Below are 18523 nucleotides of genomic sequence, written 5' to 3' on the forward strand. Positions count from 1 at the left end.
GTCGTTCTCTCTGTCCATCGGAAAAGATTGCTGGTGATTCTTTCTAATCATAGGACAAATTTCAAGACGGCACTCGCCACAGCCGAGCCATACTTCCCCATTGTCCTCAAAACTAAGGATGCAGTGAACGTCGGGCCGGGCCAATGAATCCCAGTGCGTTTCTATATCGCTGTTCCAGGACACCTGCTTGAAACGTCCATTTCGCTCACGTTGGCGGAACAAATCTAGGAAGGCTCAGTGGCCTTTGATTAGCATATGGTAGAGTTTCGGCATGTTTCATCTCTCCCAGATTATCCTATTTGACCAAAGGTTAACTGTTACTATATTAGCTTCCGTATCCCGACAGCCCAGCACCTCTTGTCCCCTATCCGATTCGAAGCCTTGACGATGGCATCATCCGGTCCCATGCTAGATCGAGTGAGCTATCGCAGCATCCAGTGACGAAGAAAAGCCGAGCATCGACGGCCACCGAGTAAGACAATGGTCACTCCGAGGATAGTATCAACCAGTAAGGAATTGAGCTACTGGCCACGGTCTGAGGGATAGCTCTGTCAGACCCGGTTGCAGCTGATCAAGTGACGAGGCGGGCCGCAGCACTGGATCTACCAGGTCTTTTGCCGCGAGAGCAGTCGCTTTCAGGTCAGTTCCTAGTGAAACTTAGACCAAATTCCATGAATCTCTCCTTCAGTGGTACTTGTCCTAACACAGTTGAAGATTTACCTGTCATACGAATAGCAAAGACGCAACGGCTATGCATTGGAAGATATGGCCCACATCCATTCCCTGCGGTACGGACTGATCCCGGGCCCTCGTGTACTTGTGATCGAGCTGACGTCTGCTACCTCGTCTCTAGTTTGCCTATGCTGATGCCATGCCACATTGACGACAAGTCTGTACCACTCTCAGTCACCAGACTCGAAGTCTGCCTGAACGCAGATCCAAAAATTTACTAGATAATTAGTTTTGTGGTGGTTATAGGGAAAGAATTGAAAATCTATAAGCTATCGTTATTATACTCGTCATACAATGGTTTGTCTATCTTACTAAGGGCAATCCTCACGCTGGGCATTCTAAAGCCGCCGTCTTTCTTTCAATTCCTTCCTTGCGGATGACAATCACAATGCAAGAGACAGACAAGGAGCACAAGAATGCCAAAATTGTCATCCACCATCCAAACCCAATACTTGAAACCGCAATCGGCGACAGAACAGTGCCAATAGCGGCCAGAATGTTCCGAACCAAGTTCAAATCAGCCACAACCGAAGCACCCACTCCCGGTTTGATGTCCACGAGGAATGGCATAATAGTTGAGGTGACAAGCATGAGGCCAAGTCCAAACAAGAAAGCGCCAACCAGAGGGGCGACCCAGAAGACTTGTTTCTCGACCAACCAGCCGTAGATGATCAGCCCAGCTGGGACGAAACCAACGCCGTACCAGACGGTCTTGATTCTTTCGACAGGGCGAATCTCTCCACCATGCGCAAGCTGGAACTGGCGCAGCTTGGCGTCGCTCAATTTACCACCGACAATGCTTCCAATCGCGTATCCAAGACAGTTGCTGATATAGCAGAGTCCGATTTCGATAGCAGAAAAATTGTAGGGCGGCGCCGCGTATGCATAAGGCAGAGTCGTATTGAAACAGTAGAGACTGGCAAAGCAGATGCTCACGTAGGCAATTGTCAAGGCGATTGATGGTACCAAGAGGAATTTCAACTTCGGTAAAGGGGCCAGAATGTCGCGCTTTGCTATTTGATGCCACCGCAGCTTTCCCTCCTGATCCCCAGCGGAAGCCTTGAACAATGTCTCAGGAAGGTATATCATGGTGAAAATTGCAGTGCTGAAGGTGAAGATGGCCATGAAGTATAGCGGTGCTCGCCAGCCAAGCCAAACTTGAAGGGCACCTCCAATGATGGGCGCAATCAAAGGTCCGATCAACGTGCCAAGGTAGAACCATCCTAGTGCCGAGCCCCTCTCAGTGGAAATGTAGATATCGCTAATGACACCCGCCCCCACACTCTGTGCAGAGGAACAGCCGAGTGCCTCGACGAGACGAAAAGTGATGATCATGTGGAGTGAATTTGAAACGGCGCAGACGATTACAGCTACCGTTGAGAGCAGAAAGCTGAATACTAGCACAGGTCTGCGGCCGTACTCCTGGCTCAGGGTACTCCACCACAGCGGCGCGATTGCTAAGCCCAGAAGGAAGACAGTCGTTGTTAAGGCGACTTTGGTCTCGGTAGTATGAAAATGATCGACGAGAATGGTGAAGGACGGGAAGAGGATGCAGGAGGCAAAGGGCGCGGTGAAGGCAGATAGAGTGACGATCGAGACAATGACAAGTTTCTGCCACGAGGAATGAGTCTTTGGATCTTGAAGTTTCTGCATAAGACAGAATCGATCGAACCATGTTTGAGTTGGCGAAGTACACATTTCCCTTGTCTCGGTGGATTTGGTTTCCGACATTCTGATCCGACTTGTTGTTCTCCTAATTCCGGAATCGAAAGATTGAGATATTAATATTCAACCAAGCTGACTTCGATGGGAAAGATAGAGTCATATTTGTGGTAAAATAGTGAACATAATATAGCAGTCAGCATCTGCTTCGAAATCCTACGGACCTTTGCCTTCGGGATTTCGGGATTTCGGGTCATTCTAGACTATGCAGCACGATAAGAATCCGTTCAACCCATGTTGTCTACAGTAAGCACTAACACAGCCTAAACGGCCATGGTATTCTTTGTTACGGTATTTATACGGATCAATCAGCGGGTCGTACTAAATGAACGCCCCGTCGGGCTGAGTGTGGAGCTTCGCATCGGAAGGTTGCGCCTCTACGGTATTTTTTTTGTCTTCTCTTCCACAATCCCCGATGTCGCTATTACCGACCGCCTATGCTCAAAGATAGAAAATGAACAAGAGCTGTGTCGCTTGCGCCGCTTCCAAGGTTCGATGTGATCTTGACCGAAAGGGATCTTCCTGTTCGCGATGTCTGCAAAAAGGTTGCCCATGTGTAAGAGCCGGACGGAAGAAGCGGACTGGAACATCCACGAAAGGCACCTCAAGGCAATCGTCAGATACGCCACAAACAGCCTGTGAAGATCAGAGTCCCGACTGGGCGCCATTGAATGAGCAGCCCGTCAACCCCTTGTTCCTGGACACACCATCGGTCGATCAACCCGACATTCTAACTCAGCTAGCTGATATCGAAAACTTCGTTGACGTGGGCTCCTGGGCATGGAGCCCAGAGGATCTGAAATCAATACTCGGTCATCCTATCCTGGCCCAAGAGGATATTACCACGCTGCCAGACTCATCGGTGTCTTCGGAAAACACAACTTGTGAAGGAATTCTTTGCCCTGACAACTTCCGGCTTCCGGCCGACTATTGTCTGGAACTAGAACGCCCAGAAATTATTCAAGTGCTCCGATTGGAGACGTATGCAAGGCTTTTCTTTTCTCACTTTCACCAGTTTCTACCTCTATTGCATATCCCAACATTCTGCCTCGCCTCATCACCGTCGGTGCTTGTTCGAACGATATGTTTCATCGGTGCCAGCTTTGGCAGTCACCCATCAGCCACCTTGGACGCAAGGCTTATCTATGGATCCCTCCCATCGGTATTTGCTAAATGTTGCCTCCGGTCCGATGACCAGTCCCTAGATTTTGAAGAAATACAAGCGTTGGTCTTTTTGCAATTTGCTACCATGGCGAATGGGGGAGTCGCTGAGCGGGTTGCCTCTCGACTATTGCATCCACTCCTTGTCACAAATATACGGCATACAGGGTTCCTCAAAATTCACGGGGAGTGCTCCAAAGCGGCACGAAATGCCCAATCATGGACAGCGTGGATTCGAAAGGAATCAGAGAAGAGAGTTCTCTGGGGTGTTTACACAGTAGACTGCTACCAATCAATACTCTGTGGTAGCAAGCCTCTTCTCTCGCCAACAGATACAAGAGCATCTTTTCCTTGTGATAATTCGAGTTGGAATGCTTACTCTGCATCTTTGTGGGCCGAGCTCCCGGCTCAGGATTCGTCGAGCTGTTTCCTATCCTCTGTGAGGGGCTTGATGGTCGGTCAGGTCACCGCAGAATCAAACATAAACATTTTTGGCTTGAACCTACTGGTCTTGGCAATGCATACACTACTGTTAGAAGCCCAGACGTCCTTATTGCCAGTGGATCTGTCTGCGCTAGAACGAGGGCTACAAACATGGTATGTCATGTGGAAGCAGTTCAGAAGAGAATCCCACAATCTTCACGAAGAAAAGCCAGGGAGCATCCTTATATCAAACAGTCTATCTCTTTATCGCCTGGCGGTCCACTTTTTAAGAAATGGACGCCCGGTACTTGACGAGATGGCCTACATGGAAAAGTCTACGAATGCTGGAAATCCTCTTGTCATCAAGGAGCAGACCTATCAGTATGAGATGATGCAATGTGTGCAGCGAATGTTGGGCGAGTCGCAAGAGGGGGAATATTTATCAACAATGATGTCCTAAAAAAGCTTCAAGAATTTGGATTCTCTTTTGGGTCATGTCTCCCAGAATCCGCCATTCCTAGCTCCATAGTCGAACTATTCATATCGGGAATCAGTATTTTCATATCGAACAGGGACTATGCCTTAAATTCTTACAGGCTAATGAGCATCTGCGAATTTGTGGGGTCTTAGGAGAATACCAAGAAAAAAATTCTCTATTTAATGTATCACTGCCTATCTGATTCTATTCAAGTTCCGCCGTTGTATTCAGGCTCGAACCGCTCTTTCTAACCTTTCAACTCTGTATATCCAATGAAGGTTTCACTCTCTACAACTCGTTTCTCGTCTCCCGTACTCATCTCCTTCACAGATACCTTTTTTCAAATCTTAGAGCTCTGAAGATTTAACCAAGGCAGAATTGCCTCCACAACAGCCTTCCCCTGCTCAGGGAACAGGGCATGAGAGGCATCGGCGATGACTTTTAAGGTAGCTCGGTTCGGATATAGGTTTGTAGTGACATTCCATTGGGACTTCGGCTGGAACGGGTCATCCGCCGGAATCACCTCCAGAACCTGTGCGGTATCGGCACCACCCCAGTGTGAACTCAAGCTTCCGTAGGCTTCCACAGCCGCGTGCTCCATAGCAAGCACGTCAGGATACCAACCGTCCAACCAAATATGCGCGTCGTGATCAGGCGCAAAGAAAGCCGTTTGAAGAGCAACAAGGCGGTCGGAAATAGGCAAAGAGGTGTTTCCAGTGATAAAAGGCATTCCGGCGATATTGGTCGGCAGTTCGATGCCACCTGGAGCTGCCACAACGATTGCAGGGATCTTCTCCGGATACAGGACAGAGCTGACCTTGGCGAGGAAGGTGCCGAAAGCGTGGCCGATCACGATGGCTTGGGCCCCACCCAGTGTATCAATTACAGCTGCAACGTCTGCCGCAAGTTCTTCCAGAGTCACGTTGGTCATTGGTCCTGTAGACTCGAAGGTACCGCGTGGCTGAGGACGCAGCACGAGGTACCCTGCATCGACTAGGGAATCAGTGAAGTAATTGTAATCATCACCACCATCTCGCCCGTAGGAAGGTAGAATTACAACAGTCGGTCCTGCGCCCTGGACGAGGACTTGAATGTTTGCCTCGCCGCTTCGAACAAACTGAGTTGGCCATTTGTAGTTCGCGAGTGGCTGGGTGATTGTAGAAAGTGCGTTCACGCTTGTGCCCAATGCGACTAATGGGAGAAGAAACAGCGAGGAGAATAGCATTGTGAAGATACAAGCAAGAAGTAAAGATTTTATAAAGACCCTCAATGTAGCATATTCTGGCTTGCATGTAGCGTTGACAATACCTAGAACGATGGACAATTCTCTTGTGTGCCTTTTATACTATACTTTTCTTCTCGCAAATATGACACCAAGCCCAGAGCTCTGGCAAAATTGGGACTTATCAGGGCTGGATCATTGATCACCGTGAGATAACGGCAGTGTGAGTCGGTGTGCCAGTATCTCGGAATATTGATATCGTTCTCTGTGCAGCGGACGTTCACCGAGTCACCGGAAAACGGCATATCAGACACCCCCAACCCAATGATGTTAAAGAGTCTCTTGGGAAACATTCATGTCTTACATGAGGCATTTTATTGTTCTTGGCCGCGTCTCTATTTTTAGACTACTTGCGCTCGGTTGAGAGAAGGAATTCGGGGTTTCTCATGATTTGGGATTTCGGGATTTCGGGTAAATGGAAGTATTCCATCGTTCTGCCTGTCTGAATCAGGATAGCCGTGCTGCGAGAATTTTCTTATGTGCTCAATAGCTTCGCGTAGATTTATTGCTCCAAGGCTTTCTTAGCTCGTGAAATGTCCTTGCCTAGAAATGTATGACGGTCGTGCTCCTTACCCAGGATGGCCCCATTTTCCCTCACTACAACCTCAAAGAGGAGATTTCCGCGATCTATGGACTGCCGAATTGCCGCTCTGAAACCAAGGCTCTGTAAGGCTTTGAAAAGTCTGCCTTAAGTACTTGGCGACATCTGACCTGAAAACATGACATTCATCTCCAAATTGTGATAATGCATGTGTAATTGCTGGCGTGACCTAAGGCTTACTGCCTCGCTAACCGCTAATATGCATAGACACTAACTACATCTTGATCCCTCGTTGTTCCTCTACCGAGTGGGGCATTCAATTCAGAGGCTATTGCGGCTTCTATGAGACCACGCGAAGAATCATACTGCTGTAGGTCGTGGTTTTTGGGGCCACTCAGTTCTTCAAGGTCCGTAGCTCATAATTTAATCTTGACATTTCAATATACCGCCCTGAGTTTTGTGAATTGGGTAGATGAAAATAATTCAAAATTCATTCCATACTCATATTCTACCGCTTAGCATATTAGCCGTTGAAAACACCGTACTGGTAAATATATATTCGGTAAGTCGGTTTGTTCCAGGCAAAACACGCAAAAAATCCAGAAGAGTTCTGAACGGTTGAATAGAAGCAGTCAACACCTTGTCAAGGAAGGGAGCAATCCAGCCATGTGCCCAGCTGAGAAAGATACTTTCAATATTTGAGCGTAGCAAAGTCAAGTCCAGGTATCAAATGGACCTTATCCTGCTGCTGGAATTAAGCAGTGGGTATCGAAGGGAAAAGGCTGCTCAGATTTTAAAAATCAGTAGGAAAGCAGACCATTGATCAAATGGATTCCTATTTCAAATGAAAATGAAATTAGACCAACCCGATCGCAATTTAAATGATAAAATCTTACAGAAACGGAATTAGTTCACCATTAATTTGGAGGTTCAACGTGATGGTCACATGAGGAAAACATTCGTGGGCACTGGGCGGTGAATCGTGACCAAACCCTTCAATTCACCACAGCGTTTCTTTGAAGGCTGGTACCACAAAAGTGGTAAGTTACACACCTTGGCTGAAGCACAAAGGGACTAAAATCATTTGCTAACCGACAAGCGCTTCTCCATCCGAAGCCTAGGTCCGTGCATTTCCTTATAGTTTGACACCACCCAGGTCTTTTACGAGAGATTTATTTCAGCCTCTGTGGAAGAGCCAAGTCCGACCTATTCCGAACCCTCGGGCTATACGGGAGAACCTCGAGATTTCTGTCCTCTAGGTCTTTTGTGTCTTGCTTACAGAAACCACCAATAAATAAATACAAAAATTCGTCTTGCAGGGAACTACCCAGTTCTTTCTTCCCTTTAGATAGCCATTTAACCGCTGAAGCGATTAGTGTCTCTCTTGTCAGTATCGGTGGAGAATTGGTATTGTAAGGCATGGTCATTGTAATTTAGCCAAGAGCCTTAGTCATAGTCGGACGCATACAAATTGGTGTGTGCGTACGAGGATAACAATTTAGACAACTATCCATGGACATGATTGGGCGTACCATTTGAGTATCAACATCTCCTGATGTCGCTTACATGTCCACTATGCCGAATTAGGTATATTTGCTCCAACACTAGCTATATCCTCGATCCTCAAACCGAAACCAGTTTAGCAAGTCCAATCGAGACAAGTCGATTATTTAATGCGCTTCTAGTCTGGGTTTAGTGCCACTCTAGACACACGTTTTCTTTCCCAGCAACCCACTCTAGAGCCAACTCCGGATCGGCCAGTTTCAGGTCGCTCGTACAGCCAATCAAAATGCCGAAAGTCCCCAACAAGGGTGCACCCTCTTTCCTCATTAAGCTTAGCCTGTTGAGAGTCGGGCACTGAGAAAGAAACCGACTGTGTCGAGGAGTGTATATATCTGTTCTCGACTTCTACTGCTTGCCAGAGAATGTAGGGAAACAATCCAAACGAGTGGATGCAGCACTCCCAGGAAAACATACCCGGAAGCTGTACGATCGATTATCGTGGAAGGAAGCGAGTGTGCTAGCCCAGCTCCGGACTGGCATGGCAAGACTCAAATGATATCTCTGCCGAATCAACGTCGCAGAGACAGATCAATGTGCATGTGGGCAAGCAAAAGAGACCGTGGAGCACTTCCTCTTTCGATGTCAACGGTGGACCACACACCGGACGGAAATGCTGCAATGTACCCACACTCACCGAGGCAGCATATCATTTTTCCTGGGCGTAAAATCGCCTTTGGATGACCAGAACTGGAAGCCGAAGTTGGAAGCAGTGTGAGCCTCAATACGGTTTGCAATCGCCACGGGCCGACTCGACGCCGCTTAACCATATCGACGAACACAAATTAACCCTACCCCACCCCATCCCCAATCTAAACCCTACCAACTAACTACCTTGTGCCAGAGACTGTAGACGCGCTTCAACTGCCGAGGATAGGATGTTGAACACTTGGAGAAGCGCCTTCAAGCAAGTCTGCTGGTTAAACACTAACCCACAAGGACCCGCTAAGATATTGACATCCGAGATGACATAAACTGAAAGAAATCTTGTATGGGCTCCAAGGAGGCACAGCATTAGCTAAAAAGCATGTATATTTAGATCAGTGATAGTTGCACGTTCGGTTCAGCCGCCGGGCGTTAGTGAATTGTGTGTGTGTGTGTGTGTGTGTGTGTATCCAAACTTCATCGGGGCCAACGTTATCAGATACTGCCAGCCTATGCACAAGATGGCGTCATCTTGTCTCGTATTTTTCAAGGTTCTACTGATGCTTCATTCTTTGAATCTTTTATTGAACAGCTTCTCCAGCCCTGTGGCATGTGGCCAGAGCCCAAATCCGTACTTGTGATGGACAACGCATCATTCCATCGTTCGGACCAAATCAAGCAACTGTGTTATGATGCAGGCGTTAAATTAATATATTTACCGCCTTATTCTCCGGATTTTAACCCTATCGAGGAATTCTTTGCCGAACTTAAGGCGCTTATCAAGAATTATTGGTCGATGTTGTAGTTCAGAGGTATTAATTATCTTGTTGTTCAAAGGGAAACATTAGGCTATATATACAACGAGAAGAGCAAGTTGATTAGAAATCAACTTGATTCTTCGTATAGATACATCGGGATTAATTCCGATGGTTCGGCTTGGTTCCTGATCTGCACCAGCCACATATCACAACAATCTTGAAACCTCCGCAACATGACCGCACTCAACACACGGGGCTAGAGACCACCGGAACTAGGCCTATTTAGGAAATAGAGGCTACTCTATCGTACCGTGTGCATGTATATGTAGTCATAGCCGTAATAACCCGTTCCACTCGTTCCTCGTTTCAGGTCTTAAAGTTTGTGAACAGGGGTTTCCCAAGGGCGGAGTGGCAGACCAGTTAGAAGAAGACTATCATAGAGTAGCTTGCCTAAGGCACAGATATGACCTGTGACTGCTTATACTTCGTATTTGACGGCTGGCAGCAGTATATGTGAGATTATCATTGTAGAAGCGTGCTTTAAGCTATATGGAGCTGGCTGGCTATCGCATTTTGTGTGTGGTCTGGATGTGGGTCGGATCGATCCGTTCCTAGGAGCTGATCTGACCCCTACAGGACTAGACCTGTACATGGCCCATGGGCCGGCCCAAAACGGCCCAATGGCCCAAAGATAGGGCTTTTTCTAGGGCTAACATGCGTTGCATAGAATATGAAGATTAAGCGAGATCTTGGCTGTAATGCTGTGGTTTCGATAATAAAGTGATTCTGTGATACAGTAGTGATTTTTATATTGAATCAGATACAGTGAGAGCAGAGATGTGAATGAAATTATAGATTATATTAAGTAGTATATCCCTGTAGCCGTATCGAAGGTATCCGGGCCCTCCCTGAAGCACGCTGAGTATTAGATTGCTTAGGTAGTAGAGGCTCTTCTTCCGCAGAGCCTCCTGCCTCATCTGATGTCTCCTCTTCAGCTTCATAATTATCTCTTTTTCGCTTTGTATGATGCTGTAGAGGAGTCTTCTCCTTCTCCTCCTCCTCCTCCTCCTCCTCCTCCTCCTCCTCCTCCTCCTCCTCCTCCCCCTCACTAATCTCTATAATCTCCTGTAGTATATGCTTTGTGGTATCCTCCTGTTGAATATCTATCTCGTACTCTGTTTTATATTCTCGTATAAAAGCAAGTTGCTCCTCCTCAATATCAAATCGATTAGCACACATTAGCAGCATGAGATCCTGAATAGTTGTTGCATGGAGAGAGCCGCGGTGATAATGACAGATATCGCGGGCAGAATTGAATAAGCGCTCTACACCTGCACCAGTAGCTGGGACAGAAAGCATGTCTCGAGCAATTGCTGCAAGCACTGGGAACTGCTGCTCATGGTCCCTCCAGAAATCAAGTGGGGAAGTGAGTATAGTACCTATTTAATGAATAGTTAGAGAGGTATGTATTTAAACTGTGTTTTGGGAGAATACTTACCCCCCTTCAGATACTGATGGAGCTCTGAGAGTGGTACTGCGGGTCGAGCTCTATAACTATTAAGCAATATTTATATCTCTTGAACAGGCTGTGGGTAAGAAGGCCCTTCGGATTGTGAGCAAGTATCATGGAGTTAAACTTCATAGGCAAGAATTTGCTGCTCGAGTGCTGCTTTATATTCACCTGCAAAGTCCTTATCTTGCCATTCAGGGGTCTGAAAGAACTCAAGTTTATACTGCGGCGCTAAGATAGTTCCATTGGTATATATGTTGATAAGCCCTGGAGTATCGGTCGCTGAGTAGTAGTCCTTGAGCTTATCTCTTGCTTTGTCTAGTGCCTGGAGCATCTGATATTTCCATAAGATCTTCTTGTGGCACAACTGACGCTGGCGGCTTTCAAGATGCTCAAACAGACGATTATAGATACTGAATACCATGTGAATTGTAATGCCTTTAGTTTTTGAGAGAGCGGTAGTGTATTGATAGAATGGCTGCGTAATGCAGATCAAATAATCAATCTGCTGCCACTCATCTCTACTCAGCTGAAGATCAGTATGGTGATCTGCCACACAGTAGGTATTAAGATAGGACTGAAGTCGCTTTGCCCGGCGGAGCATCAGAAATGTTGAATTCCAGCGTGTTCGTACATCTTGAATTGGAAACAGTTGAGAGCCTTCAGGCTGAAGGTTCTTAAAATTCGCACGGCGCTGAGGGCTTGCATTAATAAATATAGCAAGGTTTCGAATCTAGGTAAACCATAATAGAATTAGTAGAGATTCGGAGAATAGTGAGGGTATTAGATCATCAAACCTTGCGAAGGGTGCTGGCTATACTGTACTCCTTTGCTATTTGACGCGCCTTCTGCATATGCTCTTCTGACCAAATAGATTCAACATTCTCATTGATAGGGTTTGCTTTTATTTGACCTAGGAGCTGCTTAAGGCTTAGTTGAATGATGTGAGCAAGGCATGGTACTCTGATAATAATAGTATCAGAGCTTAGGCCTTGAGAGAGATGAGTTTCCTGGAGAGAAGAAACAAGGGTTAATTTATTGGACGCATTATCAGTAGTAATAGCCAATACTCGCTCTTTGATCTCATACTCTTGAAGTATTTCAAGAACCTCTTGACTGAGATTCGCCCCAGTATGCTCACCCTCAAGAGGTTTAAAATCAAGTAAAACCTCTCGGTATTCCCATTCTGAATCAATAAAATAGCCAGATACTGCCATAAAGGCCTGTTGGAAAGGTGAGGTCCAACAGTCCAGACTAATTGAAAGCTTTGCATGCTTTGGCAATTTCCGAAGTATCTCTTTCCGACAATCTTTTGCCTTTGTTTGAATCTGACGTTGTAATGTTACGCGAGAGGGTATATTGATAGGAGAGGGAGCTCGCTGAGCTAGTCGGATAAGCTTCAGAAATTCAGGGTGCTCGATTATTGTAAAGGGAAGGCGTAATGTAGATATTGTTGTAATAAGTTGCTGTCTCCATCGGTTCTCATTGAATGCTTCAGGGGCTATGGCTGCCTAATTAAGAGAGAGAAGCATTAGATGGTTTTCCGGCCGGAAAAGAAGGCCCTTACCTGATGCTGTAGTAGCCGCTGTAGGTTAGACCCTTTCCCTCGCGCTTGCCCTCTTGCCTGGCATGTTTGACGCGTAAGATGGCGGCGTAACGCAGTAGTTCCATGTGCTCTCTTGCTAGAATGACTTATAGCGTTTGGGTGGTGGAGAATAGCACCACATCGCTTGCATATCATCATTGGCTTCCCAGTAACACAGTGAGCAACCTGGTCGAATGAAGCCCAGATATCTGCTCGGCAGCCCTTTGTATCCCATACTCTTGCATCCTCAGCTTGCCCAGCAGATGTACGAAGCCACCAGTTAACAAACTCTTCCTTGTTCATTGCTTCGAATATTATGTGGTTGTTGATAGGTTTAAGACACCCTGGGATATTGATAGGTTGGAAAGACTGTGTTGTTTGACTTGCAGAGTGCTCAGGCGCAATACTGTCAGAGTAAAGATCCAGGAAAGATGAATCATCAACATCACATGCCTCGCCATCATCTATAAGGGTTATCTCTGGTAATTGGATTTCAGGCATAATGAAGAATAGGCAATTAATTAAAGAACGAGTATTGTTGAATAGGTAGAAGAGAGTAGAGAAAGAGGTTACAAACTATTTTATTCTACAGGTACATACTTTCTATTTAGCTGAAAGATCAATAAAGCAGAAACTCAGGGGGGACGCGTTGTGTATACAGCTCTAGTCCAGTTAACAATTTAGCCAGGAGACTTCCTATTAAGGGTCTCTGATTGGTTAATTTAATGGGCCAGCCCATGGGCCGGCCCATTCAGCCTAGATATTCGTGAAGTGTTATCCCCCGCAGATTAGATGTTGGCATTGATTTTTTTTTTCACCCTCCGATGTTAATTTCTTAATGGATTTAAGCCACCACCAAAGTAGTATTCATTAGTTAAAAATTATAGAGAATCGAATCAGACTACTGCGCTCCCTATAGTATCAAAAAATATAGGAAAACCTAAGTTCTCAACTACATCGAATTCACAAACGATCAGAGTAAGAAGGCCTACTAGCTTGCGAGTAAACAAATATATATCTTTTGACTTACAATATACAGTCAACTCTCACTTATTGCACACCCGCTCTTAGCATACTCCCGCTTATAGCACACAATTCGCTTGGACGGACCCACTTTTTCTTGATTTTACATACAAAACTCCCACTTTTAGCACACTCACCCTTTGCACACAATTTTCATCCCATATTTGCTGAGTCATCCGCTTAGTCAGTCATATCGACCAATCAGAATGCCTGAAATCTCCGATCTTCCACCTCTTCCAACTGTCAGACCAGCTACACAAGCTGCTCTACCACCAGCAAAGCGTGCTCGATTAGGCATATCAGATGCCCAAAAGCAGGCATTACGTGCCTTTTGGTCTAATTCTAGCCCTAGACCAACCCAATCCGCGTGTGTAGATTGGTTTTTGTCCCAATTTAAACATAAGATTAATCGTACAACGGTCTCAAGAATTCTATCATCTCAATATGATTATCTTGATATAGGGCTTACTAAGGCAAATTCACGATTTTCTTCATCTTTCTGGCCTATTCTAGACCAGAAGCTTTCGAATTGGGTGAATAAGCATATTGAATCAGGGTTTCCAATCACTGGCCCTTTGATCCAGATCAAAGCAAACGAGCTTTGGTCTCAGATCCCTGAATATCGAGATCAACAAAAACCTGCTTTCTCAGAGGGTTGGCTTTCGCGCTTCAAAAACCGGCATAATCTTCGATATCATACTTTCCATGGAGAAGCTGCTTCAGTCCCATCTTCTGTACACAATCATATGAAAGAAATTCGTACGATATGCGATCAATATGAACCATCTGAGATATATAATATGGATGAAACTGGCCTATTCTGGAGGCAGATGCCAAATGGGGGTCTTTCCCATGGAAAAATTGCTGGAAAGAAGAAAGATAAGACTAGAATATCTCTTGTCGTTACAACAAATGCAGATGGATCAGACCGATTACCTTTATGGTTAATTGGAACTGCAAAAACACCACGTGCGCTCCGGGGAGTCAATTTCCAAGCTCTAGGATGTGTCTGGCGTTGGAATAAGAAGGCGTGGATGCGTCAAGACATTATGAGGGAATGGTTATATGCTTTTTATAGGCGTATTCCTATACATAAGAAAGCATTATTGCTTTTGGATAATGCCTCTCCACATATTGCTGGTCTGAAGTCTATCCCACCACCTGCTCATATTAGGGTTCTTTTTTTCCCCGCAAACGCAACTTCTATATATCAACCTCTAGATCAAGGGATTATTCAAAATTTGAAGCACTATTATCGGAAGAAATGGATGCGCTGGATGATTGCTATCCTTGATCGAGGTCTTGATCCACAAGATCGTATGAATATATCTTATACACTCTTTTGGTTAACCCAGGTTTGGAAGAGCTCAATATCAGATCAAACGATTGAGAATTGCTTCAAAAAAAGCACTTTAATACGTTCTGAAGATGAGACCAAAGCTATCCAAGATGAGATAGAAGCTGGTTTTCAACCAATTCCTGAGCCAGGGTTAACTAGTGAGGTTCAAGCTCTATATAATGAAGCAGTTGAGAAGCTTGGTCATGATGATATCATACCATTTGATCAATTTTTGAACCCTATAGAGGAAGATATTATATATGAAGATGAGACTGATGGGCAAGATATATATATTGATATAGAGAGCTCGGAAGCACAAGATATTGAAGAAAATGGGCCTCCACCAGAGATTCTGTCCAATTCTGATATAATGGGTCATCTACAGGATATATTACTATGGGTTGGAAGCAAGGAAAAGAGCACATCAGACCATATACGTCAGGTTGAGAGCTTAATCAGCGAGTTTGGCAGGATTCAGGTCGAGGAGAAGCGTCAGGTGACCCTAGAGGATATGGGATGGAAGCCTAAATAGGCAATGGGGCTAAGGGCTAGCTAATTTATTGATTATGTCATCCTCTCACTTATTGCACCTCCCGCTTATTGCACATGATTTTCCTTGGATGGGAGGGTGTGCAATAAGTGAGAGTTGACTGTATCACATTGTTATATATTTTCCATACCCTATCGGGCTGATTGCTAGTATTGATGCAATGCGGTTGAGGGCATGGAATGATAGTTCATTCGCTCGAAGAAATATCTTTGAGCTAGGCTCTTAGGCCTGTTTAGTCCTTATAAAAAGGGAGACAAGAAAATATTAGATAGCGGACAAATCCAAAATTCCCGAGTCCCGTCAGCATCAAAAATACTGCTTGTCAATCGTGGTAGGTATATAGTAGAACACACATTGATCTACTTATAGAATTACCCCTGACTGGCATTAAAGAATCGCCAGATCATAGGAAGAAAAAGCTGCACGGGGGAAATATAAAGGAAGTACAGCAACTTGTTCTTCATATGCTCTTTGTAAACGTTAGATTGCCACCACAACGCCACGGCATCCAAAGCGGGACAGAGGTGGGACCCGCAGAAAATGATCTGTCACCATTGGTGACTGACCAATTTATTATAAAACGACCAAGCATTCAGCCAGCCAATAAGGGCTGCTGGACTTATCAGTTCACATAATACTGAGACGATTGGTAGAATTAGACTGGCGACATTCGTCACAATGTAAGCAGAGCTACGGTCATACGCAATACTAAAGGTCCTGCCCTCAATGGCTTTTGTCAGATTATCGGATATCGGTATCGACTAGTACTCATGAGGGCCAATTGAACCATTCAGCGATTGATTGATTGTCTGAAGAACTATCTGCAGGCCACTGCTCAGAAGGCCATATTTCAGGGGTTGTTTAGCGTGTTACAGGGCTGTTACTCCGAGAATACTCCGATTACTATACGAAACAGGTAGGAGATCGGGTATGCGCTGAATCATCCAGCTGCTGGCAGTAACGTATTCTCCAGTTCAATCGACATGAACTTACCGAAACGAAATTCGATGATACAAGCTGGGAGGATAGCATAGAACCCCTCTCCCCAAATCCAGCCCTTCCGAGGATTTTTGGTGTATCCATATCGTCTAGTCTGTCCACACTACCTGTATCTTTTGTGTTGAAGACCAGATGCAACTAGGGACAATAGCAGCCTTGTAGACTTAGGTATTTACGTCAGCAAAGGTCAGTAAGCCCCAGAAGTAGACGGGCTTCTAGCTAGCTGTGGCAACCTTTAGCCGTATGTAACTTCTAGGTGATCATGACCTCCTCCTTCAACTGACTCTCATTTCTGCCAACCCGCAGACTTTCAATATATGTGTGATACCGGATACCCTCTCCCCCGCCGTCCGGTCAATCCTTGATTCATCCACTGCAATCGGAAGTTGAGCGGATGTTAGTCGGCCGCTTTCAATTCCTATGATCTCGATTCGTCAAGAAGATTAAGGGCACTAGCATATCAATCCACCCACCATCTTTGTAGATGAAAGAAATTGGGGCCTTTTGAGCTAAGACCTTCTACCGGAATCCTGCATCAGCTGAATCATGCTATCTTCTTGGATGGTATGAGTCCCATTCCACAACTGTTCATTTTGAATTCAACAGGATAGACCATGGAGATAAAGCAAAGAGCCGGCCAAACAGCTGATATGTGAAGTGCCGTACGTGGAGTGTGAGGTGACGATAGGCGATTAGTCTGAAGATAGAACTCGCGTGCCTGTTTGTTAATTGTGTTATAGCAATTAAAATCTTTTGTCTTTGATGGGCTGGATCTAACTTGTGCCAGCTTTCCCACAATGCAAACTAAAATTCTAGGAAAATACCGCGCAATCTCCCGCTGCCTCGATACGTGCTCCCAAATTTGTACGTGCAACTACCCTTCCTCACTTCTTTATCTGATATAGCCACTGAATGAACGGATCTTCAATTAAATCATCAGCTCGATTAACCCCTGCTAGAATGGCCCAAGATTGGCCAGCCCGATGTGCACTCAGATGAATCTTTTTCTAGCAGGATACCCTGAAAGTAGCAACATCGAAAGAGATGGATTTCTGGGTACCTTACCGTACAAGTCTCGCTTTCCTTTTTTACTCAACCAAAATTCTGATTTTACAGCCTTGTTTACAAGTCGTATTATCCCGCACGCATATGGGCAGCAGACTGACGACTTTCTGTGAATCGATGGCAGCCCTGTGTATAAAATCGGCTTGTGATTTGATCGACATATTGCCGGATGAACCAGGAACTTCTTGGCTCGATGCTCGGTGCCCATGGTGGTGTGCTCTGCACTATCTCATGCGGTCTATCACTATTCTCTTCACTTGCCTCATAAAAGGGCCACGAGCCATAGATATCGACGGGTATGATATCGCACATAAGGTGGATAAGGCTGTTCGGTGGCTTGGCATGATATCCGCCTGGGAACCCCTAGCACAGAGGGCTTGGTTGCTCTGTCAGGACATGCTCTCTAACGCAGTTTAACCGCTGCATTCTTTCAATGAGTTGTGGTGTTGGAACTCGGACAGTTTACAAGACTACAATGTGTTTCTTTTGTAGCAAGAGCTTCATCCCTAGTGAAAATGGCCTGAGGAATGTTCAAAAAACGACTTCTGGTTGTGAGCTACGTAGTAAGCTAAAGACGTTCGACCAGTATAGTTCAACTCTTTTTCTCTTTGTGCTCAAGCCATCAACTACTCATAAAAAAATAAGACAATGTTCATTGTGAAACATTCATGACTTCACGTACGGCGATACTCTAGTACATCCATTGATGCGTGCCACTGGACTCGCTGGAAAATAGACAGACGGAACCGCTTTCCCGATTAGCGCAGTATATCTAGAGACCCTATATACAGTACTTGGCAACTTGGGCACGTCATCATAAAAACAAGGAAGCTTATTGAATCTTCATCTATACTCATTGAACCGCGGCTGTGCTCATGGTTAACACGCGAGGTTTCTGGGAGGTGCAGGAACAACCGCGAGGGCGATCTCCTTGTCAGCGGGGACAGAATGGATCGCCGTAATGGATTGAAGATGGGGAAGAAGTCATGGAACAGATAGAGACGCTCGGAGGTACGTTTGATGCCGTCGTTGGTGCTGCTACGGCACGTACTAGCCCATCCACATTTACTTTAGGGCGCCACGCCCAGGCAAAGATGTTCTCTAGGCAAGTTTCGGCTAACACCAGACAGGTTAGTAACTTGAAACCACA

General features: G+C 45.6%; 3 protein-coding genes across 3 annotated transcripts; 1 reads left to right on the plus strand and 2 right to left on the minus strand.

Annotated features, from left to right (window-relative positions):
• Positions 1 to 1056: 1056 nt before the first annotated feature.
• Positions 1057 to 2463, minus strand: N7533_010437 (uncharacterized protein; the record flags this gene model as incomplete). Its single annotated transcript, XM_057107087.1, has 1 exon — positions 1057 to 2463. The coding sequence occupies one exon, from the start codon at positions 2461 to 2463 to the stop codon at positions 1057 to 1059; it is 1407 nt and encodes a 468-aa protein (XP_056956304.1).
• Positions 2464 to 2908: 445 nt separating this feature from the next.
• N7533_010438 (Zn(II)2Cys6 transcription factor) lies at positions 2909 to 4498 on the plus strand (the record flags this gene model as incomplete). The annotated part of the gene is made up of 1 exon (XM_057107088.1): positions 2909 to 4498. The coding sequence occupies one exon, from the start codon at positions 2909 to 2911 to the stop codon at positions 4496 to 4498; it is 1590 nt and encodes a 529-aa protein (XP_056956305.1).
• Positions 4499 to 4856: 358 nt separating this feature from the next.
• N7533_010439 (alpha/beta fold hydrolase) lies at positions 4857 to 5741 on the minus strand (the record flags this gene model as incomplete). The annotated part of the gene is made up of 1 exon (XM_057107089.1): positions 4857 to 5741. The coding sequence occupies one exon, from the start codon at positions 5739 to 5741 to the stop codon at positions 4857 to 4859; it is 885 nt and encodes a 294-aa protein (XP_056956306.1).
• Between the last annotated feature and the right edge of the window lie 12782 nt (positions 5742 to 18523).

The sequence above is a fragment of the Penicillium manginii genome, assembly GCF_028828005.1.
Source record: "Penicillium manginii strain IBT 31320 chromosome Unknown utg000007l:1.0-2284322.0:1.0-2285126.0, whole genome shotgun sequence".
In the NCBI taxonomy this organism is placed as follows: Eukaryota; Fungi; Ascomycota; class Eurotiomycetes; order Eurotiales; family Aspergillaceae; genus Penicillium; species Penicillium manginii.